Source organism: Cavia porcellus, unplaced genomic scaffold (assembly GCF_034190915.1).
Source record: "Cavia porcellus strain 051 isolate PalLab524CR breed Dunkin Hartley unplaced genomic scaffold, mCavPor4.1 scaffold_27, whole genome shotgun sequence".
Classification (NCBI taxonomy): domain Eukaryota; kingdom Metazoa; phylum Chordata; class Mammalia; order Rodentia; family Caviidae; genus Cavia; species Cavia porcellus.
This window is the reverse complement of record NW_026947510.1, coordinates 1,132,438-1,157,743: the sequence shown is the minus strand read 5'-3', so window position 1 is coordinate 1,157,743 and position 25,306 is coordinate 1,132,438. Positions and strand designations below refer to the sequence as shown.

At 42.1% G+C, this 25,306-nt stretch overlaps 1 protein-coding gene and 1 pseudogene across 3 annotated transcripts in view; both read right to left on the bottom strand.

Annotated features, from left to right (window-relative positions):
- The window catches only part of Tulp3 (TUB like protein 3), a 57,561-nt gene that overhangs the window by 8,116 nt on the left and 24,139 nt on the right, over positions 1-25,306 (bottom strand). The window contains exons 1-9 of one of the 3 annotated variants that reach the window (XM_063237668.1): positions 17,898-17,930; positions 17,348-17,657; positions 17,097-17,208; positions 13,170-13,329; positions 11,712-11,888; positions 4,922-5,052; positions 4,165-4,362; positions 1,136-1,248; positions 743-857 (exon numbers count right to left, since the gene is read on the bottom strand). In XM_063237668.1, coding sequence (XP_063093738.1) covers positions 743-857; positions 1,136-1,248; positions 4,165-4,362; positions 4,922-5,052; positions 11,712-11,888; positions 13,170-13,329; positions 17,097-17,141 — 939 coding nt within the window. In that variant the 5' untranslated portion in view covers positions 17,142-17,208; positions 17,348-17,657; positions 17,898-17,930. Of the gene's footprint in view, positions 1-742; positions 858-1,135; positions 1,249-4,164; positions 4,363-4,921; positions 5,053-11,711; positions 11,889-13,169; positions 13,330-17,096; positions 17,209-17,347; positions 17,658-17,897; positions 17,950-25,306 lie in introns of those variants that run through there. The other 2 variants (XM_063237669.1, XM_063237667.1) reach the window with 2 other exon arrangements.
- LOC106026096 (RWD domain-containing protein 1-like) lies at positions 13,336-17,082 on the bottom strand (annotated as a pseudogene).

The window sequence follows — 25,306 nt, the reverse complement described above, 5'->3', positions numbered from 1 at the left end:
CAGGGTCAGTGAAGCCATGACTGAGAGACATTTATTGGTAGTAGTACAAAATAAGCCCTAGAGGAGAAGAGTGTGTGGAGGTGATGCCTGTATCTGCAGCCCTGGCTACTCAGGAGGCTGGGATCACAGCATCACTTAAGCCCAGCAGTTCAAGGCCAGCCCAGGTGATGCAGCAAGACCCTGTCAGAATGAGGTGATGGGGAAGAGGAGGACAGCAAGGAGTGGAGACAGGGAGACAGAGAAAAGAAAAGAATGGAAAAGAAAGAAGGAAGGGGTAAAAGCAGAGAGGTCAGTTTTAATTTAGTGTAATTTCTGGTCAACAGATAAGAGGTAAAAGAAGGTCTAAATTAAGTGACAATACAAAAACAGAAGAGCAGAGCCAGGCGTGATGGCACACTCCTGTAATCCCAGCACTCAGGAGGCTGAGGCAGGAGGATCACACCAAATTTGAGACCAACCTGGGCTGCAAAGTGAGCCTGAGACCAGCCTGAACTGCACAGTAAGACCCTTTCTCAAAAAGAGAGAAAAAAAAAAAATCAAAACAACAGCAACAAAAAACCCCAGAAGAACAGATAAGGCAAGAAATAACACAAAAATGAAAACAACTGAACTTGGCAATTCATAAACAATGAAAACGTGACTACATGGAGAAACACAGCAGTAACTGAGGGGGACCTACAGACACAGACCATGTGGGAAGGGAGCTGGGGCAGGGAGGGGCCCATGTGGGGACAACACTCACGTAACAGATGGCAGCCAGCTCCTGCCGGGTGTAGGTCTTCTCCACCAGACCCTGGGCCTTCATCGGGCTGACGCCATGGTCATACACCGTGAACTTGGTCCCCATGAGGTTGGACCTGGTGCCAAGACACAAAGTCACCATGATGAGGTGCACTTTCCCATCAAGGAGCGGCAAGAATGGGGCCTGTCTGCCTGTTCTCAATGCCGGGATTGTCGGTGTCACTTTTTCAAAGATCTCTCGTGGCACCAGGAGGGGACTTGGATTTTGCTATAATGTTTTTTGATTTCTGATTGTCACATTTCTATATGCTAATTTTGAAAAAAGGATATGGATTATTCTGAAACAGAATAACCTTATCAGAAAGAACAGGAAAGGGTGTAAGGCTACTCTTACCTGAGCTTGCCAATGTAACTTTCCCCTTCTCGAGATAAATCTGTTGGGTCAGTGGAGATCAGGTAGTTGGATGTTTTGCTTTTTTTCCGCTTTCTGCCTGCAAGAAGAAATATCTGGGGGGTGGGGAGTATCAGTCAAAAAAATGAAGGCAAGTGGATGCCCTGGTTCTACCTATTCATGCAGCAAGGGTTCAGCAAGTTCACCATCAACACTGGGGCTGCGTCCCTTTCTCCAGCCCTCTCCATGCTCTAGGTAGGGAGAAGTGGTGTTGAGTATCACAGTTTTCTCTCTGCAGAATTTCCCTAAACTCACTAGATTGATTTTCCATATAACCACAATGAACCCTCGAGTTATACTCTGTCCCCATATCTGAACAACTTGGGTTACAACTGGAAAAGGTTTAACTTACAACCAAAGTATTGAGTAATAACCTGAATGCCAGCCCTTAGACCCCTTTTTAGTTCTGAAAAGGTTGAGTCTTAGTGAGTCACAAGCAGGCCCTAGTGGGCTAAAGACTCTCCCAAGGAGAGAAAGACAAGACAGCCAGATTTCTGAGGTTCTTACGGGAAGGGACTTTCCTTGCAAACAATAACCATCTTCTATTTCACCCTCCCTTCCTGCAAGCCAAAGATGTCAACTTGAACAGTGAGTACAGTATGAAATTGTTGCTTCTGATAAAGTATACATAGTTTATAACTTTTTGATGAATACACTAGGAAAATTATTGGCGTTTCTGGTAAGTTACACACATTTATATAACCATTTTTTTATTATGAAAAGGTTGGTTAGGCTGGGCATGATGGTACATGCCTATAATTCCACCACTTGGGAGGCTGAGGTAGGATTGCTATGCGTTTGAGGCCAGCCTGGGCTACAAAATAAATTGAAGGCCAGCCTGAACTGCATAGCAAGACCTTGTCTCAAAAAACCAAAAGTTAGTTAAGGGATACTTTGTGAGGTTTGGAAGGCATTATAAGTATTTTCATTATTTGAGAAAACCAATTGACTTACAACCAATTTTAGTTATACACAGCCCTCAAGAAAGAAACCAAAGGGCCAGGGATTTAGCTCAGTGGCATAAGTGACTGCCTGGTAAGCACAAAATTGTGAGTTCAATCCCCGGTATCAAACAAATAAACACACAAACAATGAAACCAATTTCATAAATCAAGGGTCCACTATATTTACAACTTTATGCTACAACTTCCAGTGTCTTCTACACAAACAATCTTCATCCAATGCCATAAATAAGTTTTTCCAAGTGAGGTGTGGGGAGCACGCATAATTTCAGCATTCTGAGAGGCTGGGGCAGGGGATTAAGTGAGAGCCTAGGGCCTAGGGGGATAACTCAGTGCCAAGGACCTGGGTTCAATACCCAGCACCACAAACAGTAACAACACCAAAACCAGAACACGTGTACTACCAGCACTGAGGGCTGCTAAGGCAGGATGGTCACAAGTTCGAGTCCTATGGACAACCTGTCAAGACAGTCTCAAAATAAAAGAGCCAGGTATGGTGCCCACTGAAATCCCAGCACTTGGGAAGCTGAGGCAGGACTGCTTTGAGACCAGCCTCTGAGCTACATGGAGAGTTCAAGGCCAGCCTAAACTATGTAGTGACAAAACAAACAAACAAATGAGAAAAAAGCCAAACCAAAACAACCATAAACTACATAGTGAGACCTGTCTCAAAAAACAAAAACAAACCAAAAAAATGAAAAATGCAAAGGCTGAGGGTAGCTCAGATCCACAACACCGAAAGGAAAAGGACTTCCTTAAATCAAGGCGGGACCCTGTTCAGCTTCCCTTTCCTCCTCCTTCTCCTTGCCTGCTTCTGCTCATTGTGTTTGTTGTTTGGGACCTGCAATGTCAGCAGTCTCAGTACTGCTGTCTGTATGCACCCTCCCTGGACCCCTCTAGGGGAGGACAATATTAGGGGGCAGGTATGGCATTGCCTGAGCCAGAGAACTCTGGAATCACACAGAGGTGGGCTTGAATCACCCTGCCACCTACCAGTGTGACTGTGCACAGGTACGTCACTCCCCAAGCCCTATTCCCTCATCTATAAAGCAGAGACAAGAAATCCTACCTGGAGGCTGTGATAAGAGCTGAAATATTTAGTGCATGCATGGACCTTATAAACAGTCAATAAGTAGAAGTTATAATAATAATGATGTCTGCTATCATTATTGCATTTCTGGGCCCTTAAAATCATCCCCTTAGTCTTGGTATTAGGACAAAATAGACTTTTTATTAGGAAGGATTAACTTAGAATTTCTAAGATGAAAAAGAAAATATCATAACTTCTGTATTTCATATTTAACATGACCTTTTGTATTTTCAATGTCTTCTATAACCTAAAACCTGTTCTCCTTTGTCCACAATATTATATTCAACCACAGTAAAAAGAAAAACCAAAGAACACACAATAACACCCAAAAATAAGCAATGGAAAGGAGGTAGAAATACCTACATTAACATATTCTCTGGAGCTGGGGAGGGAACTCTGTGGAGAATATCTGCCAGGCATTCACAAGGCCCTGTGTGTAACCCTTAGCATCAGGAATAATTCTGCTCTATTTTCTTAGATTATGGATAAAAGTCATTTTTTTAGGCTGGTGGTTACAAAGGAAGCGTAGCACCTGTGTGCTGGACTGTGAGCACTTTGGAGATGCTGGGAACACAGCACCACAGGATTCATGGGGCCAGCCACTTCAATATGGTTCTCTTCCAGAAGGCCACCGACAATCTCCCGTAACAGATTTCTCTCAAGAGTGGCCTCACAGGACAGGGGAGAAGCTCAGTGGTAGAGCACTCATCTAGTATGCTGGAGGCCACGGGTTCAATCTCCAACTGGGGAGGAAGTAAAAAAGAAAGAAAGGGAGAGATGATAGGGAGGGCCAGGTGTGGTCCTTAGCCTCAAAGAATTTTGAGCCTGAGCCAAGCTTGGGCAGTTTAGTAATCTAGCTAGACAGTTTCAAAACAAAACAAAACAAAACAAAGCAAAAAGGTTAACATTAATTCTCATACCTTCCGATTGTCATCTTTTTCCAAGTGCATAAAGTACGTGGGGAAGAAACCACGATCCATTCCCTTCTTATCCCTGGTTATCCGGCACTTCACTGTGATACCTCGGGGGGCAGGGCTGAACACAAAGTCCTCTAGGTTCTCCACTTCTCCCAGCTGGGTGTCAGCCTGCGGGGCTGTAGTGCCGGAAGCTCCTGTGGTCTGGAAGTACAGCCACGCAGGAACGGGAGGTGGATTAGACACTTCATGTGCTCCGCGAGAAACACAGAGCTTACTCATCTACCTCAATGTCTTCAGTCTTTTGATAGAGTAAGGAGGCATTGTAATAGTCAGATAACAAGGATATGAGCCCTGGGAACACAGGACAAGTTTAGTACAAACATGGTATCTATCTATCTATCTATCTATCTATCTATAGCCTTAAAATAGCTGACCTGCCAGATGTGCTGGTACACACCTGTAATCAATTCCAGCACTTGGGAGACTGAAGCAGGAGGATCACCATGAGTACCAGGCCAGCCGAGACTTTATAAATAACTTTAAAGTCAGCCTGAACTACATAGTGAGACCCTGCCTCAAAAAACAAACAAACAAACATACATATACAAGAAAATAGCCAACCTGAGACAGAAGAAATTAGTAAGATCTGAATTTGGGCTTAAGTCTTTTGAAGGAACCTCATGTAATGGTACCTAAACACAGAAATATGTTGGGGAAAGAGTCAAAATTAGCACTAAAGGAAAACGTTAGAACTACATACTGTGGTTGATTTCTGGCTGGACGCAGAATTGGGCCTCTCTGTTTCTGAATAATGTGACTGGGAACTTAGGTTTTTTCCTTCTTCCTCATCATCAGTTTCCTCCTCATCAAAGTTCAAACTGCCTGAGATACCTGCAGACATGAAACACTGTCAGTAACGGCCAATACTACTTTAAGAAATAGTTGAACTAAAGCTTTGATTTTCCCGCTTAAAACACTCCTGACAGGGCTGGGCAGTCAGCCTAGCACACGTGAGGCCCCGGCTGGAACTGAGCTTGGCTGGGGGGAGGCGATGGCAGGGGTGTCCCTAATATTTTGACCCCAAACACATAATCTTGCCCAGATTTTGACAATTGTTCATATTCTCACATCCACCCCTTGTGTTCCCACTGTCACACTAATTTTTTATTTTCCAATCAGATTGTACTCATTTTAGATACACATAATGATCACATTCATCATAGAGAATTTAAAACTGTGCATATGACCTCTTTCCCATTCTCCTCCCCTCCTCAATTACAAAAGCTTTGTTTCCATGTTTCCTTCTTTTTCTCTCTTTTTTACTTTTCCCTTCTTTCCTTTCTCCCTTCCCTCTCCCTTGTTTCCCTTTCCATGTGAATATTTTCTTCCTATTTCATAATACCTATTATACATTTTGGTCCTTATTTATATTTTTGGTTTCTTATACCAGAGAAACAATCTGGTGTTTATGCATGTGTGTCTGATTTACTGCACTTAGGAGTATGGGCTCAAGGTGATCCATTTTCCTAGAAATGTCTCAAATTTATTCTTCTTTATGGCAGAGTAGTAAAAAAGCCACATCTTTATCCATTCACCATTTGACTGGCTATTAAAAACTATGCCATTCAAAGAAAAAAAGAGACATTATGGTAAACACTGTTGATTTCCCATTGTCTTGTTTCAAAATCCTGTGTTGACTGCATCGTTTTGTTCTTATCTGCTTTGTTCTGTTTTATTCTCTTTAAAAAAAAAACAAAACAAAAACTCTGTCACTATAAACACAGGTATACACTGTGCTATGCAAGTTTTAATTCTTTTGGGAAGATACCCAGTAGGGGAACAGCTGGGTCAAATGGAACCTCTAGCCTAGTTTTTTGAGGAATCTCCACAATGATTTCCATAGTGCCCCAGTCTACACTTCCACCAACAGTGGAGAAGGGTTCCTTTTTCCCCACAGCCCTGCCAACATTTGTTACTGATTGATTTCTTGAAAATGGCCATTCTACCCTAATTGTATTTTATTGAAAAATAATTTTGTTTTTAGTTTTTTGAAGCCAAGTCTCACTATGCAGTTCAGACTGGCCTTGAACTCACTATGTAGCCCAGGTTGGCCTTGCACTTGTGGGCAATCCTACTTCAGTTTGTCAAGTGCTCAGTGTCACAGATGTGTGTCACCACACCCACCTACCATCCTAATTGAGCTCTTTAAAATATTAAGCTAGCTATATGTGGTGGTGCATGCCTATAATCCCAGCACCTGGGAGGCTGAGGCTGGGGGATCACGACTAATTGGGGACTACCTGGTCTATATAATGAATTCAGGGCCAGCCTGAACAGCATATGGGAACCCTATTTCAAAAAAAAGATAATCTTTTTGGTAGAAAAAAGGCAAGATTCAATTATCATATGTCTGATAATGCTGTCTTTACTTGGTGCTGTCTTTAAATGCCATTTTTTGTACCAAAAACTCAATTTCTATTACGATGTCTTAAAACAGAGATCAAAAATTTGGCCTAAGGGGCTGGGGATTTAGCTCAGTGGCATAAGCAACTGCTTTGCAAGTGCGAGGTTGTGAGTTCAAGCCCCGGTACCAAAAAAAAATTTGCCCCAAATATTTAAGACAACCAAAAAGGAACTGGTTAAGGGATATAATCTGCCAAAGCAACACTTCTAATTTAGCTTAATCAACAGAGCACTTCATGGGTCTCATAGTTAAGATGCCAGCCGCTGAAACGTTCAAAGCATTCACCTGTCATGCCCTGAGAGGCCCATTCCAAGAAAGAACACAACAGTCATTTCACAAAGCCATGTGGAAGGGGCGACCTGGTACTTCCAGTCAGGGATAAAGAACCAAACCAGGAATCAGAAGATGTAGGTCTTCCACTAGCTGGCTAGATGATTAAGGATAACTAATTTAGCCTTTGGTTAAACAAGGTCCTCTGCTCTAGCTTCTACTCATTGAACAATGTCTTTCACTTTCTTCTGTTGTTAAAAATAGTGATAGTAAAGTAATAGGGAAGTGTCTACTTTCCTCTCTGCTGAGACACAATACCCAGCACTTGTAAGCTAAAGGCTCACAGTTTGTAGAGGTTTTAGATCACAGTTGGCTGGCTCCAAGCAGGCTGGCATGGTAGAGGGGCACTGTGGTTGGGCACTATTATCCAAACCCAGAATTATGCTAAAACCTATCAGTGACTTAATTTAGTACAACACAGCCTTAATCTCAGTACCACAAACCCTAGAACCAGCCAGCACTGAAAAGCTCCACCTATGAGCACATGAAACTTTAGGGAAAATCTAGATACAAGCAATAACAGGAAGTAAATACCATGATTACCTTCATATTAGTCAGGAAAACTGAGGCTGAGAAAAGTAAGGATTTTTACCCCCTTTCCAGCCATAAGTGGCAGAGACGAGATTTACAACTACCAAGTCGGCTCCAAAGCTATGCTTATTTGGTCCATGTGACAAGCCTCTGCTACAGAGAGGAGGCTCTAGGTCACCATTCCAGCTTATACATGCGTCTTATGCTTTCTACATCTAGATGTCTTGGCACATGCTATTTTTTCTGCTTGCATCTAACCAGTAATATAACCCAGGACAAGTTACTTAGCCTAAGAACTGACTTACACACAAGGAGAGACAAGTATCTGTGACATCATTTTCAGGATGTCCATCCTCTCTACCTCCATCCCTTCTTCCACTCGTGTGGTAGGTTCTGAATCCAGAGCCTCCAGCAGGCTACGTGCTCTACCACTGTGCTATACCTAGCCCTAGAAGTATATCAGAAGTCTATACAGCAAATACTTGACGTGTCAGGGTCTGGCCGCTCCCCAGCCGATACCAATACACAGGCAGACATGCATTCTTCTTGGCTCAGCTTAATCACTGTTGTGGCTTCTATCTAGATGTCCCCTCAAAGCCTCGTGTCCTCATAGGTGGGGCTTTCTGGAGCTGGCTGTATCACTGACTGGAATAAACACAGTTCTGGGTAGTATCCCCCAAAAGGTTGGCTGCCTGGATGGCATAAAAGGAAAAGGCAGGCTCCCTGCTTCCTACTGTGCTGCCTTCGGCCTGCTCTGACAGCAAGGATACCCCCTGCGATGCCACCCTGCTCTGGAGCTGGCCAACTATAGACTGAAACCTCTGAGCTAAATAAAGCTTTCCCCCTTGACTGTGGGTGTTGGGAATTTTGTCCCAGCAATGAGAAAAGCAATTAGACAATCACCATCTCTCGATACCTTTTTTATTGCTCTATCCCCTGGCAGAGTGATTGTATCTTTCCCCTGCTTTTCATTCTTGCATTTAGAACATTCTGAGTTGAGCTATCAGTCAAACTCTCTCCTAACTGGTTTTCTCGCTTCCCAATTTGACTCCTTCTCATTCACTCTTCATGTGCACAGAGTAATTTTCTCTCTCCTTCCTCTCTTTTTATTTTTTGGTGCTGGGACTGGAATCCAGGGTGCAGAGTAATTTCTCTACAGACCCAATGTGGTCACATCAGAAACCCCTCCTAGAATCTATCATGTTTTAGACAAGCTCTACACTCCTGCCCATATGCCCTGGCTGGTCCTGGGTCACTTCCTATTTAGACATATCTTACCTGTTACCTCCTATTACTCTGTTACTGCTGTTCTGAACAGACGGTCCTCACCTGTCACCCCCTGCCCGGGCATCATTTTCTTGGGTGAGGCACCCTCTCAGGGCTCCCCTGTCTCCACCACGCCATCCTGCCTTGGAGCAGGACAACTATGGACTGAAACCGCTACAAACTGTGAGACAAAATAAACCTGTCTTCCCTGAAGCTGTGGGTGTTGGGTATTTTGTCTCAGCAACTCGGCACGTAACCGAGACAGATTCTGATGCCAGAAAAACAGGGTCAGTGCTCTAACTACCTGACCATGTGGTTCAGAAGCCTCTGGAGCTGGCTCACAGGAGGTAGGAAGGTATGGAGATGCTGACTGGAGAACATCCCTAATCCAAGCCCATGTGATCCAAGCTTGATGGAAGACTGGTCAGAGCACAGGAGACCAGAATGCTGATAAAAAGGCAGCATAAGGCCAGGATCAGGTTGTTTCAGCTGGAAAGGACTCCATTGGAGTTAGACTCCAGGCCACATGTGTTATGTTCTGGCAGACTGGTCTATAAATTTGGCTCATGTTATTAAAGTTTGTGATAGAATCAGATTAAGGGTGGAGGACTAATTATCTGGTGGAGGGAATTTCAAGGCAGCTCAATATTTAGGTGTTGGCATGAGTACTGTGGGGGGCTTTTAGCCAAGTCTGCATTGACAATCAGGAGCAAAAAACCGACTTGAGAAGTTTTCATTTTCCTGAGAAAGGAAAGGCCTGCAAAGTTTTAACCAAGGAAAACCTTAGCCAAGGTTGCTGAAAAAATGAAAAAGAAGACAAGTACTCTGGGTCAGGAAAAAGGGAAATCAGCTTAAAGGAATGTTAGGAACCAGCAAGGTCCCATCCTTTCCAGGTTCAAAACTGCAAAGGTGAAGGACTTTGCCAAGAGAAGAGAGTCCCAGGGCACCACGGAACAGCTCCCCAGGGAATCTGTTCCCCAGTATGCAGTTCACAGTACTCCGCTACCCCAGGCACTCAGAGGCCCCTGCAGCCACAATTCAAGGAGGCTGGGACTGCTTGAGCAGAAAGGAGATCTTGGCATCATCCACAGGGTGTTAGTTGTGTGCGCATGCAGAATCCAGTTGTTGGGTCAGGGAGGCTTCCACCCAGATTTCAGAAGAAGCCTAGGCAGTGAGTCCCTGAGAGGGCAGTGTGTGAAGCCGTGAGGGTGATGCCCAAGAAGCAGCAGACTCCAGGAAGTTGAAACAACCAGGCACATAGGACTTTTGAGGAAAGCTTTGAGTGAGCAAAGCCAGCCTGAAAGAGAGCATGAGGACTATAACCACTGTCTATGATGCAGGCCCAGGGGTGCCCATGCTATTTGATGCTTGTATCTTGCCACAGTTCACCCTGAGTGCTGGACATGGAGCTATAGGAGTTAATGTTTGCACTACTGGGTTTTGGTCCTGCTTTAGTACCATTTCTTTCCATCTCCCTATTTTTCCCTTTTAGAATGGGAATGTTTATCTGTGGGCTTGTGTTTAATTTCACATGAGCTCACAGCTAAGAGTTGCTTTTAGTCTCAGAAGAGAGTTTGAGCTTGGATTTTTCAGCAGCACTCTTCAGACTTTGGCATGAAGAAATATGCAGTCAATTTTGGGGGGACAAAGGAGAAATGTTATGGTTTAGAACTATCTAGACGCCCCCAAGAGTCTCTGGTGTGCATGGACAGGGCTTCTGGAACATGACTGGCTTATGGGCGAGGTATAGTGACTTATGTGAGGAGGTAGGCCCTGATTGCAAGAGGTGGATCAGTGGGGGTGTGGCCTGGCAGGAGGTGTCACCCTTCTTGATTCTTCCCTTCATCTTTTCTACTTCCTGGCTGCTGGGAGGTAAGCAGCTATTCTTCTGCCATGCCCCTGCCTTAGAGCAGCCAACGATGGCTGGAAACATGGATCAAAATACACCTCTCCTTTTAGCTGCAATGTCAGGTACTCTGGCTCAGAGATGAGAACGTGACTAAGATACTCATGAAAGAGAACTTACAGAACTGCTTCAGAAAGTGGCAAGAATTGCCAGCATGTGGTACACTACTGTAATTCCAGCACTTTGGAGGCTGAGGCAGGAAGATCACTGTGAGTTCAAGATCAGCCTAGAGTACATACTGAGTTCAAGGCCAGCCTGAACTACATAGAGAAGCCCTGTTTCACAAAACGAAACAAGCAAAAATGATAGGATAAGTATGTTTGAAGTCAGGGAAAATATCTTGAGGGGGTTATTAATGGCAGTGTGTTTTTACTTTAACAATTAAAAATTCTTTTAAACACGTAGCATATATTTTGCTCATGCTGCAATATCAGCATGTAAGCTTAGAGAACTCAAGCCACAAGGTTCACTGTAGTGGAAAGGAGAGCCAAGTTTACTGTTTTTGTTTTTCTGAGACAGGTTCTCACCGCATAGTCCAGGCTGGCCTTGAACTTTAAAGTAGTCCAGGCTGGTCTCAAATTCTATGTAGCCTAGGCTGGCCTCAAACTTGAGACAAACTTTCTGTCTTAGCCTCCCAAGTGCTAGGATTACAGGCATGCATCACAACATCCAGCCTCCCAGTTCACTGTTAAAGCTTAGCAGAATGAAGAAAGATATGATGTTGGAAAAGCAAAAGAAAAGCCCACTCCTTCCCTGGCTGAAGGACAGAGGAATGAGAGTGAAAAGACAAAATACGAAAACATGGAACCTCTTGATCTCCTCTCCAGGCATAGATGTAGGCAAGCAAGGTGGCATTTAGGGCAGATGATCATGTCCAGGGGTCCCACCATGACAGCATGAGGTAGCCCATGCCAAGGTTGGGACAGAACTGGGCAGGAGGGTAGCATGAAACCCTGGCAAAACCTGATGAGGGGAGGGGTGACCAGACAACAAGGTTATCAGCCTCAGATTTCAGCAGGGAGGGAGTGTCTTAAAGTCATTACTAATCCTCACCATGTTTTTGGAGAATTTCCTGAAGGTCTTGCTTGGAAGTAGAATTTACATTGTTTTCTCCATCAACACTGCCTTCAATATTTTCCTCTGCAGCAGAAGAGCCTACTGACAGAACGTGAAGTTTGGTTTCCACATCACGAGCATCTGGTTTTAGGCAAGCAGCTGGACCATCAATGCCTATAAGTCCCCCAAAAACAAAGGAGAAAAGTGTCATGCTATGTAGCTACGTCTGTGCAATCGCAATTCACAACTACCAAACCATTTTTTTTTTCCTCCCTAAATATTGCAAGGACATTTATCTAAGATGGGATTCAACTGACAACATACTTGGGTAGTGAAGTAACATATACTTTATGTTAACTTTAAAACTAAAACTTAAGATCAAGAGGCTGGGAATGTACTTCAATGATAGAATATTTACCCAGCATGGACCAAGTTCCTGTCCCAGCACTAAAGAGGGGGCGGGAAGAACAAGACCAAGAGAATAAAGCAGTACACATTCTGTCCAAGCCCTGCTCAAGCAGCATGACAGAGCTCTTGATCCTATTTTTTTCTTCCCTCAACAGCTCAGATGATCCTCTGAGCTATCTATTATAGGAAAAGATGTTTCCTACCTATTCTTGGAACATGGTTAACCTCTGCCACAATACCACCATCAAAACTGTTAACTACTCCAGGATAAAGGTGTATTTCAGTGGCATAAAGCTTGCCTAGCATACACAAAATCCTGGGTTTCATCCTGTTATGGTTTGTGTCTAAATGTACCCCCAAAGCCTCAAGTAGTCATAGATGGGGCTTTTCAGAGGTGGCTGGATCTAGAGTATATGATGCTGGGATCGAGAGTGTGTGATTAAATTAGACCACTGATTGGTTTGGCATAGTTCTGGGTGCAGATAATGGAAAGGCCTACCTGGATGTGAGTGCTACCTGCCCCAAGGGCAGGTGGCCTGGACAGAAAATAAGGGGCAGAGAGAAGACTGCTGCCATTGCTTGCTGGGGCTTCACTGCTCCTTCACTGCTACCTGTCATGAACTGCTTCTCCTCCGCCAAGCCATCTGCTTGGGAGCCAGCTGACTATGAACTGAAACCTCTACAAACTGAGCCAGAATACACCTTTCCTTCTTTAACTCGGAGTGGTGGGTATTTTGTCTAGCAATGAGAAAATTAACTAAGATATATCCCCAGTGCTGCAAACAACCCTCTCACCCCCCAAAAATCCTGAAAGTGCTTCATATAGGTCATTTTAGATTAATTCAATTGGCATCTAAAAACAAGTTCTAGGAAGAACTTGAAGGCATCTTCTGCTGATGTAGATTACTTTTTAACATTCTACTCAAAGGGTCAGGATGATTACAAAGACATGTGGTGGTACTGGCCCTGAGCTCATCTAAGAATCCAGCCTTCGCTCAGGCCTGTGAAGCTGCTCTCCAGCAGGAAGCACAGCTGCCGCATACCCACCGTGCAGGATGATGTCGCTGTGGAGCGTGTGAGGTTCTACCAAAGGCGTGTGCTCCTCACTGCCGCTGGGCTTCAGCCGACGCAGCCTGGCTTCTGGGTTCGGCTGGACCATGAGTGGCTCCAGACGCTTCTTCCTCTGCTTCTTCTCCAGTAGTGCTCTCTAGGAAGCAGAGGTGATGTCACAGCCAGCAGATCTGACCAACTGTTCTTCCCTATCTGGGATGGGACGGCAGCTCTACCACTTGGCTGTATCACCAGCCCTCCTCTCGTATTTTATTTTGAGTCAACCTCACTCCAGGATGCCCTTAAGTTTGGTCCTTGCATCCACACACCACCACTCACCTGCAACTTCAACATCCCATTTCTTTCTAATCTTTTATTACTTTATCCTGTCCAATCTTACTCTACAGATGAAATGAGACCCTCAGGGTTTCAGGATCTCACCTCAAATCACACAGCCAATTAACAGCAGAGTTAGACCTGGAACTGAAGCCTGTAGTTTGCAGCCTGATGCTTTCTTCATCAGGAGGTGCTGCCTTTCAAGCTATGCTTCCCTTCAGTGCTCAGCCCTTCCCCTGGCCATGAGCACAACAGTGGCAGCCCAGGCTCTAACAAGCTACTGACTACTAATGACACAGTCCAAGAGATTACTGCTTCAATCCCCAAGCACGTAAAAGAACAGAACAAAATTCAGGTGAGAAACATGAAAGAAATGCATGTCACAAACAGGTTCAGAGCTGCCTAAGCATGATGACCACAGCATATGACAACATGCCGCCCGCGTTCCTTCCTTCCTCCCAACATTTAATGAGAGGTTATACAGTACAGTGGTACATTGGTCCTTGAATTAATTCTTTTTTGGTATCAAATGTCACTTTTAAAATTAAGACTGGGACAAAGAGGGAAAGAAGTGTTGAAGGGAGAAGAGAGGATTGGGGGGAGGGGAATCAAAATGTATTATGTACAGGAACAAATTCCCTATGATGTGTATGATCATTATGTATCCCTAAAATGTACCAATAAACTTAATTTTAAAAAAAATCCAGGCTGGAAGTCATAAATCTAACCCGAGAAATTACAAGTTATTCTAGTTCTTGCACATAAACCACATGTACATATGGCAGCTGTCTTCAACACCTTCAAGTCTTGGTGTTATGGGTAGGATCTCCCTCCAGCATTAAATAATGTGAAATAAGGGCTGGGGATTTAGCTCAGCAGCATAAGCGCCTGTCTTGCAAGCGCATGGTCATGAGTTCGATCCCTGGTACCAGGAAAAAAGAAAAAAAAATCTGCATTCATAAATAATGTGAAATATGTAATCTTTGGTTTGCCAATAAGAGGAAGTGAATATTTTATATTTGAAGTGCTAAGGTCAGTTTACTAAGTTCAGTAATGAAAACTACTTGAGATATTCTACTGACAATTATTTGCCTTAGGAAAAAAGGCTGGGGATTTAGCTCAGTGGCATAAGCACCTGCCTTGCAAGCAGGCGGTCGTGAGTTCGATCCCCAGTACTGATAAAAATGAAAAAGACAAAAAAAAAAAAAAAAAAAAAAGACCCAGCACTTGGGAGGCTGAGACAGGAGGAGTGCTGTAAGGTCAAATCCAGCTGCACTACATAGCAAAACCCTGTCTCAAAAAAGACAAAAGAAGAAGAAGGAGAAGAAGGAAGAAGACAAGGAGAAGGAGGAGGAGGAGGAGGAGAAAAATGGCCACAGATGCTGCGGTTGTCAAGCCTCTCTGGAAGTGAAGACTGTGTATCCGTCTGGTGCATCACTCCCTGGGTCAGCAGGACTGTAGTCTGGATCATCCTCAATGTCCTCCAGCTCCAAGTCACTCATTCCCAAAGACTCATCCACTTCAACACCATTTCCAGCATCTTTCAAGAACAGTATGCTAGATGTGTCGAGATTATGACCTATTTCAAACAGCTGTGTGCCACTTATTTCTTGCTTGTTCTTTTTTCATCCACCACTTCTTAATTTTTTTGAGTTCTGCAGCAAACTTGGCTTTCCAAGGTAAGAAATTTTCAGTTGTGACAGTGTCATAAAATAACTACTTTTCTGCTTCTTCTTTAGTTTCTTTTCCTCCTCTCATTTTTATCTGATCTACTATTTCACTGAGTTTTTCTTGCATAGCTGTCACTAGAATAAAGATTTATGACCACACTAAGACTTTCTTCAGCCCGCAATGCTAATAATTTCATTTATTTATTTATTTATTTATTTATTTTTGGTGCCAGGGATCAAACTCACGACCTCACGCTTGTCAGGCAGGAGCTTATATTAATAATTTTAAAATGTCTATGACATCATTATCTTCTATATTTTCCTGGGAGAATATTTCATAAAGAGGTATCTGAGCATTTTTCACTGTATGTAAACCTGAGGGTAGTCTGGACCGCGTCCTCATTTCCTCCAGCCTCCAGTGTAACAGAAATGGTGAAGCTGGGTAGATTCTGATAACACTGTGAAGGAATTGGGGTAGATGGACTCAGAGCCTCCAGTCCATTCTGCTGCTCCTTGCAGTACTCTGTCATCGCAGCCCTGGCTGCTGCCCCCGGAGAAAGCCAACATGCACGCTGGCAGCGGCACACAGCTGAGTCCTGAGGCCCCCCGCCAGGCCTGGCCTGCTCACAAACTTAATTCTTTCTGAGATTCTGGTTACAAACTGAACTGGACAAGAACTGAATCAAATTCAATGATTAATTAAGTTCAATGCTGAACTTATGGGGAAATCTGATTTGGTACTTGTCCAATTCGGTTTGTTACCAGAATATTGGAAAAAAATTAAGTTCATGAAAAGAGAAGTACCACTGTAGTAGGAAAGTCTAATACAATGGTCATCAAACATTATGGTCAAAACAAACTTCCTTAAAGATGCAGAATCAAAATTTTACCCTACACTTCCTAAATATGTACAACCGCTATTTATCAAATAAAATATATTTTAAAAAACCATGCTTGACTCTTTTTCTCAGAGAGATTAGTAAAGGAAACAAACAAGTAAAATTACTCCAACAAAACTGTAACAATAAACTGAAATAATAAACTGAAACTGGTGCTGGGAAAAAAACTAAGCTGCACAGCAGTAAATTATGATTACATTTTAGGATAAAGAAAAAAACTCTTGTAGCCAAATGAAATTCAGTATCTTTAAGGTAGCAGAACCAAGTGAGTATACAGAAATACAATGGTAACAGGTGCTGTGGTCTGAGCACGTCTCCAAAGCTTATGTGTGGTAGTGGGTTGCAGTGCAGCGATGCTGGGAACCTTCAGAAGCTGTGCCTAGCAGAGGTGGTTAAGTCATTCAAGGCCTGGCCTTGGGAAGAACTGAACGTGCTTCTCACCCTAGAATTTCTGTTGTTTCCAAGAGCAAGTATTACAAAAACAGTCAGGCTGGCCGAGTCTCTGTCTGGCTGCTCATCTTGCTGTGTGATCTCCGTTTTGTACCATCATTTCCCTTCTTGAGTCTCTGGTGTTATGACATGGCCAATGGGTCCTTTCCAGAGGCCAACAGATGCCTATGTTGGACCTCTAGTTTCCAAAAGTGTAAACTAAATAAATCTCTTCTTTGTAAAGTAGCTAACCTCAGATAGTTTGTTATAGTTATGGAAAGTGGACTAATACAACATTGTTCTAATTCTTTGAAAGGTGCCAAGGAATTTTCTTTCTCTTTCTTTTTTCTTTCTTTCTTTTGTACTAGGGATGGACCTTATGACCTTGTGCTTGCCAGGCAGGCACGTAGAGGAATTTTCACTGATTATAAATAAATCTGAAGCCAGTTCTATTGCTGACATCCTCTAAGCACATTGGTTTTGCCACAGCCCAGAGCTTTGCTTCAGCAAATACTAACCCTAGAGACTGCTAAATGTAAACATCTGAAACTGTTGTGACCATCCACTTGACTGGCTTAAAAGATACATACCAGAATAGCAGTGCTTCTGCAGAGTGTTTCCAGAGATAATTGCATGTAGGCCTCAAAAGCAGGGAAAAGAGCTGCCCTGACTGTGGGTGGCACTGTTCAACAGGTTCACACCCTAGATGGAATGAAAAGGGGAGAAGGAAGGAAGGCTGCATTTGGAAAGCTCCATTCTGTTAGCAGGTACGTTTCTGGGGGGAGTGGTGGTGGTCTGAGACAGGGTCTCACTATGTAGTCCAGGTTGGCCTTGTACTTACTATGCAGCTCAGGCTGGCCTTGAGCTCCTGGTGATCTTTCTGCCGCAGCCTCACTAGTGCTGGGATTACAGGCAGGTGCCACCATGTCTGGCTTAGCAGGTGCATCTTTTGCAGCTGCCATTGTCTGTGGGCATCATACTCCAGATTCTTCAGCCTTTCAATGCAGACCATGCAAGCAACTCTGCAGGGAGCTTTCCAGTCTTTCAGCCTTGGACTGTAGCTGTCTCCTGGATCCTTCTTGGTCTGCAACTTTCACTTTCTTGGGCTGAGCAGCTCTGGATCCTCTGGTTTTTCAGTTTGTGGACAATCACTGGGAGGTATAACACTTCTGATCCTGCAAGCCTATCTAGTAAATCTTCTTACAAGCTTATGGAGAATATATATATATATATATTTTTTTTTTTTTCTTTTCTGTTGACTGTTTCTCTTAAAACCTGAACCAAAACCCCACCAGCTCTTTTCCAGTTTTACGCTACAAAAACTTCACAGCCAAGATCAGCATTACTGTCAGTACAGTTGTCCACTTATTTCAAAAGAGGAGACTGCTCACCTGATTGTCCAGTTTCAGTTGTCGAAGCTTCATAGTCTCATCTCCAAAGGCACTGTTTTAAAAAATAAAAGAAAGTATGTAAAGAGAAAATCCTTTAAAACCTTGTCAATGTCTTCTGTTTCCACATACAATCCTCTGGGCTACTTAGAACAAATCAGTTCTGCCGTAGAGAAAGCATTAGCTGCTAGCTGCTGCCCATGGTGTGAGGACTTGTCATCCTTAATGCCACAGGCACTGAAGAGAGCAAAATACATAAAGAATAAGAAATTAGTGTCAAAAACAAAACAAAACAAAATAAAACAAACAAACAAAAAAAAAAACCCTGTGCATGCAGGACTTTCTCTTCTCTTTTTTCTTTTGCTGTTCTCACCTTTTGTTGCTGAAACCTAGGGCTTCATGTGGACTGAGCAAGTAAGTGCTTCCCCACTGAGCCATGTCCCCAGCTCCTCGTTTTAAAACCTGTATGAGGATTCATTATGTTCCCAACACAGCACTAAGTATTTTACGTGCATTATTTTATTTATTCCTCAAAACAACCCTGTGAATTAAGCTCTAGTATTTTTCACACATTTAAGATGAAGAAAGACTTGGAGAATTGTGCCTCAGTTCAAACAGCAGAAACAGACCCTAAGCTATGTTTCTTTCTAGAGGTTAAATATTACCTAAAAATCAAAGATATTGGGGCTGGGGATTTAGCTCAGCAGCATAAGTGCTTGCCTTGCAAGCAGGTAGTCCTGAGTTGGATCCCTGGTACCGATAAAAAAGAAAAAGACTAAAAAAAAAAAAAAAAAAATCAAAGATATTTTGTATGATTTTTTGGGAACATGTTCTAAGAGAAGGAAAATGAAACAGGATATGGCATCTTACTAGGGTTCTCTGATTTCCATAATATCTGGCTCAGCATTTAATTTATTCTTCAACTTTGCCATTAGTAGTACTATGCCAGTCATCAGCAGAGTTTCTAAGTATAGATAAACAAGCAAGGTTTAATTCACCACTGGAAAAGAGATTTGCTGGACAGAAGGTAATGTAGCAAAAAGCGAAATTAATGTTTTCAGTAGATAAACTAAACAATTTTGAACATTTTATTTTCTAAAAACCAAGTCTGTAATTTTAACTTTTTTTTTTTGAGACTGGGTCTTACTATGCAGTTCAGTTCAGACTGGCCTTGAATCCACTGCAGAGCCTAGGCTGGCCTTGCACTCATGGGGCTCTTCCTGCCTTAGCCTCCAAAGTGCTGGGATTACAGGTGCACACCACCATACCTGACAATAATTTCTTAATTTAGATCTTATTTTATGACTCAGCATTCTTGGAAAAAGTGAAATATGAAACAAGGCAGAAATAGATTTAATTACTTGAATTATATACTTTTATCAGTAATTTTCTGCCAGAAAAACTGGAAATTTGAGAAGCAGAGGCAAAAAGATCATAAGTTTGAGTCCAGCCTGGGAAGTTAGCAAGACCCTGTCACAAAATAAAAAATAAAGAAATGGCTAGGAATTTAGCTCAGGGTGAAGGCTTTAGGTTTAACATCTAAGACCCTTCTTACCCCCAGCATGCTTTCCTTTGTAGTTATGGAATCTTTACCTTTCTTTTTTTTGTTTTTAGAGACAGTTGTCTCACTATGTAGCCCAGGCTGGCCTTGCATCTGTGGCAGTCCTCTTGCCTCACATTTCCCATTACTGGGATTATAGGCATGTGCCACCACAACTGGCCCTTCCTTCCTTTCTTATTGGGATTCAACCCAGAGCCTTTACACTCCCAATCCTTTGTTTTTTATTTTGAGATAGAGTCTCATTAAATTGCCCAAGCTGGGCTTGAATTTGCAATCCTCCTGCCTGAGCCTCCCAGAGTGCTGGGATTACAAGAATACACCAGCACTGGGCTGGGGGTTTAGCTCACAAGCACAAGTGCCTGCTTGGCAAACGTGAGCTTGTGAATTCAATCCCTGGCACAAAATAAATAAATAAATAAATAAATAAATAAATAAAAGTATACCAGCATAGTTAGCTTATGTTTTTCTGAATGATTTTATCCTTATCCACATGTCCTAAAATCCTAGCCTCATTAATACTGTGCTAGAAGGGGCTGGGGATTTAGCTCAATGGAATAAGCGCCTGCCTTGCAAGCAGGCAGTCGTGAGTTCGATCCCCGGTACTGATAAAAAGGAAAAAGGCAAAAAAAAAAGAGTCTACACTGACGATTTCCACAAGCCTCTCTCTATGTGTAGCACACTGAGAATGTGTCCTGCTCCTAATCATCTTGGCTTATGGGCACCAAAATTTTCTTCTACTCCTTCAGTACTATTATTCTCTTGTTCACCAAAAATATTTGGTAAAAGTTTGCTAAAGATTGCCTCTATGTATCCATTCCTACATACTTTTTCTTTTAGTGGTGGTGGCAGTGGTACAGGATGGAACCCACAGCTCATGCTTGCCAGGCCAGCGCTCTATTACTAAGCTATGTCCCCAGCTACATACACATTTTATTTTTTACATACACATTTTTAAAGAATTGCTAATTTGGAGTTGGATATTCCCATGTGTAGACATGTAATAAGCATTATATGTTCTTTCCTTTACCTGGTTTTAAAAAAAAACTCAAAGCAAGTATCTATCAGTAGTAAAACATGGCTAAGGGGTACCACTGTATGGCAGAGGATACGTTTAGCATGAAAAACTCCCTGTAACCCTCTCCAAAGTAAAATGGCTAAAAATTGTTGGTATAGTCACACAATGGAATATTATACATCAATGAAAGTGAATAAACTTCTCTCTAACACAAAAATGAGTGGATTATTTATATATATATGTTAAATAAAAAGTGGCAACATATGAAAACATACATATAGTAAGTTTCCTTTTACATAAAAGAATAAAGTGGTTGTTTACAGAGTAAACACACAGGATAAAATCCATACAGAGAAAGAAAATGATTCTCTAAAAAGCACAGATTCACATGTATAAACAACAGACTTTTTATAAGGATACTAAACTCTTCCAATGGAGAAGGTACTTGAAACACATATGCCAAGAGAATAAAGCTGGACCATATATACATACAAAAAGAAACTCAAAATGGATGACTTAAATGCAAATAAATGATAAAAGTACAAAACTCTTAGAAGACAGACAAAAGGCTAATTTAAGCACATGAAAAATTTCTCTCTGTCAACCTCTTATCAGGGAAATGTATATGAAAACCTCAGTGAGATCTTTATACTTATCTGAATGGCTATAATAAAAAAAATCACACAGATGACAGCAAGTTTAAGATGTGGAGAAATAGAACCCTCATATGTTGGCAGAAATGTAAATGGCACATACACTCTGGAAAGCAGCCTAAAAAGTCCCCAAATGACTAAACATATGATCACCGCAGGACCCAGCAATTCTACTCTTAGGAATATACCCAAGAGACATAAAAACACACATCTACATAAAAATTAATACAGGATTTTCCCCCCAAATATGGGGGCATACACCTGTAATCCTAACACTCTGAAATTGAGGCAGGAGGATCTCAGGTCTAAGCCCAGCCTGGACAACCTGGCAATCGAATAAGGTAATATCTCAATTAAAGAAAAATAGATCATTTTTCTTTACAGTATATCATTCACTTAACTGAACGTGGTTTTTGTTTTGTTTTTTGAGGCAGGGTCTCACTATCTAGCCCAGGCTGGTCTCAAGCTCACAGCAATCTTCCTGCCTCTGCCTCCTGAGTGCTCAGATTAAAGGCATATGCCACCATGCCTAGCCTGAAAGTATCTTTACGCTTGTTTGGTTTTGTTTTTTTGTTGTTGTTGTTGTTGTTTTTTTTTTTTGTAGTGTTAGGGACTGAACCCAAAGACTCGCACAATGCTAGGCAAGTGCTCTACTACTCACTGTGTATCACCTCTAATCCCCTACTTTTCTTTTTTTAAAGCAGGTACAATACCTTTTTATTTTTACTCCCTTCCAGCCTTTGGCAAATACATTTTACAGTACTTCAGTCATAGGATATACGTATCTTTATGGTTTCTTTTATCCACTGCCATTGTAGAGGTTTTTCGTTTTGTTTTGTTTTGGAGTTTTTTGGGTACAGAGGATCGAACTTATGACCTTGCATTTGCTAGGCAAGCACTTTTGCTGCTGAGCTAAATCTTCGGCCCCAGGTTCCCTAGTTGCCACAGAGCCTGCAGGGCACAGTGCTTGTGGACTGAACACCCACAAGGCCCATAGCCCACCCTTCCTCCCATCAACCACCACAATGCTGTACAATTTGCTATAATATCACTGCTCTTTTGGCGGACATTTCAGCTTAACAGGGCTGAGGATTTAGGACCATCAGACCCAGAGGAGTCATAAAAAAAATTTGGTGGGCCTGGGATTTAGCTCAGTGGCTTAAGCACCTGCCTGGCAAGTGTGAGGTCATGAGTTTGATCCCTGGTACAAAAAACACAAAAACGTGGTAACTGGCTAGGGGTGGTGGCACACATCTGTAATTCCAGCACTGGGAAGGGTGAGGCAGGAGAACTCAAAGTAGATAAATGAAGGATTTTCCTTACAGAATACTATTACTAGATATTAGTGGCTAGGGTGAAATTTCAACATGACTGGCTTTGGGACTGGCCTTGCTGGAGTACACCGTGTCCTGCTGCACTCTCCAGCTGCCATGCAAATGAATTAAGCAGGCTTACTCCTCCAGGCCTTCCTGCCAGGCTTCTGCCTTGGAGCCAGCCAACCATGGAATGAAACCATGAGCAAATTAAGCCTCTCTTAAATGGTGGGTGCTGAGTATTGTGTCTCAGCAACACAAAAGAGGTTAATATAGCCAGTGATGGGACACACCAGCTGTGACTAGACACAGGTACCCTGTGACAAGTTTTAATCAAAATAGCACAGTTCACTGTATGTGATTTCTCTCTTAAAAATGACTAATCTGAATTCATGCAAGAGGGAACAAATCCAAACGGAGGGAAATTCTGCAAAAACAACTTATCAAGAATCTTCAAAAGTACTGTGAAAAGGAAGCAAAAAAGAAAGACTGCTATAGGTTATTAGTAAAAAAAAAAAAATTACAAGAGATCTGTGGCAGCCACAGGTAACACAACCCTTGAATTACAGATGAAAATGCTCATACTATAAAGACTGTGATGGGTGTAACAGGATATCTGACTCATGAAGATGGATCTGCAGCTGACATATTCATTCTAAGTAAAGGATTTCATATTATAAATCTTCAGTCATTGCTGGCTATATGACTGTTAAAATACAATTTGTGAAAATCTGGGGCTGGGGGTACAGTTCAGTGGTATAGTGCTTGTCTTGCATATGCCAAGCCTTGGGTTACGTTTCCAGAACACATGCAACTATGCGAAATAAATGCACTATGTATGACAAGGAATTATCAGTAAGATATCGTAAGAGAGATGAAGGGAAAAAAGAAAGTTACCTCAAGACAACAGCCACATAAAACATTTTTAATACTTAAATTTAGTTATGCATGCTGAACTGAAGATTTGATCAATATTCTAGAATAAAAACCATAGGTTTTACAAAAATGCACATACATTTAGGAAAAAATCAATAAGCCAGGTGTAATGGTGCACACCTGTAGATTACAGCATTCTGAGAAGCTAAAGCAGAAAGATCACAAATTTGATCCTTGGTCTAGGGAAACTAGCAAGACTCTTTCTCAAAAAAAAAAAAAAAAAAAATCAACAAATTAAATTTCATTTAAAAAAAACTTTTCTGACAAGAGTTATGAAAATTAAAAAATCAAATCACACACTAGGAGAAAACAGATGGTCCCTAACTTATAATGATTACACCTAGCAATTTTCTGACATAATAGAGAGAAAGCAATAAATACTCTGTAAAAAGCAGTTTGTTTTCTTTGTTTTGTTTTGTTTGAGACAGATCTTGCTGTGTAATTTAGGCTGGCCTTGAACTCACTATACAGTCCAGGGTGACCTCAAACTTGTGGTGATCCTTCTGCCCCAGCCTCTTTTAGTGCTGAGATTACAGATGTGTGCCACCATGACTGGCAGAAACCACATTTTAAATTTTTTAAAATTATATTGCCCAGTATGCTGCAACCATCTAATTTGAATGAGTGTACTTTTTTTTTTGGTACTGAGGATCAAACTCATGACCTCACGCTTGCCAGGCAGGTGCTTACATTGCTGAGCTAAATCCCTGGCCCCACATTTTAAATTTGCATTCCTCCTATCACTGTGTTTTCATTTTCAGTACATATTCAATAAATATTACATGAGATAGTCAACCATTTGTAATGCAAATAGGTTTGTTTTTGCCCAGCAGTAGGCGAATGCAAGTGTCTGAGCATGTTTAAGGCAGGTAAAGTTAAAGTAGAATGTTTAGTAGATGAGATGGAAGAGTATTTTCAGTTTATAAGGACCCAACCTTACTGTACGTCAAGGCACATTATTTGAAAAACATATCCAACAAAAGAATTGTATTTCAAATCTAAAGAATTTATATCAATTTAATAAAGACACAGCTCAGTTTAAAATTGGGCAAAAGAAGCCAGGCATTGTGGAACACAGCTGAATCCTAGCACTTGGGAGAGTGAAGCAGGAGGATCACCACAAGGTCAAGGCCAGCCTGAACTACATATATCGGACCGTATATCAGAACCTATATCAGACACTTCCCCTCCAAAATAAAGGGCAGATTCATTTATTTCACAGAAGGAGCTATACATGGCCAACAAGCACATGGAAAGCTATTCAGTGTGATTAGTCATTAGGAAAATGCACATTAAAAGCATAGAGACCCGTTAGCATGGCTAAAATTTATTTAAAAACTAAGTGCACTAATTGTTGGTCAAAGGATCAAGCAACTTGAATCTTCACAATGCGGTCACTGGCAAGCATATGTAAAATGTACAGCCATTTGTTTGTTTCTGAGATGCTAGTGAGGAATCCAGGACCTCTACTGAGCTATACCTCCAGCCACAACTATTTTAGAGTCCAATATATATACCTACCATCTGTTTCAGCCATTCCACTTCTAGATAGTTAGCTATGAAATGAAAATGTATGTCCTCCAAAAACCAAAACACATACTGTACATAGCAATTTATTTGTAACAGCCAAAACCTGAAAACATTTCAAAGTCCCCCAGTAGATAAATTAATAAACACACTTCATGCAGAAAACTTCTTGGCAGACAAAGGAAGAATTCAAGGATACACACTGCACAGGTGGTCTCACAGGTGTCTCAGTATCATTTCGCTGGGTACAACTGGAATTAATACCCAGTACACCTGTGTGCGCGCGCGCACACACACACACACACACACACACATTCACAGTCAGAGCTTGGGGCAATCACTGCAACAAGAAAGTAAAGGGGAAACTCATAAGGGAGAAAAATCCAGGTGGCGGAACTGCCTACATA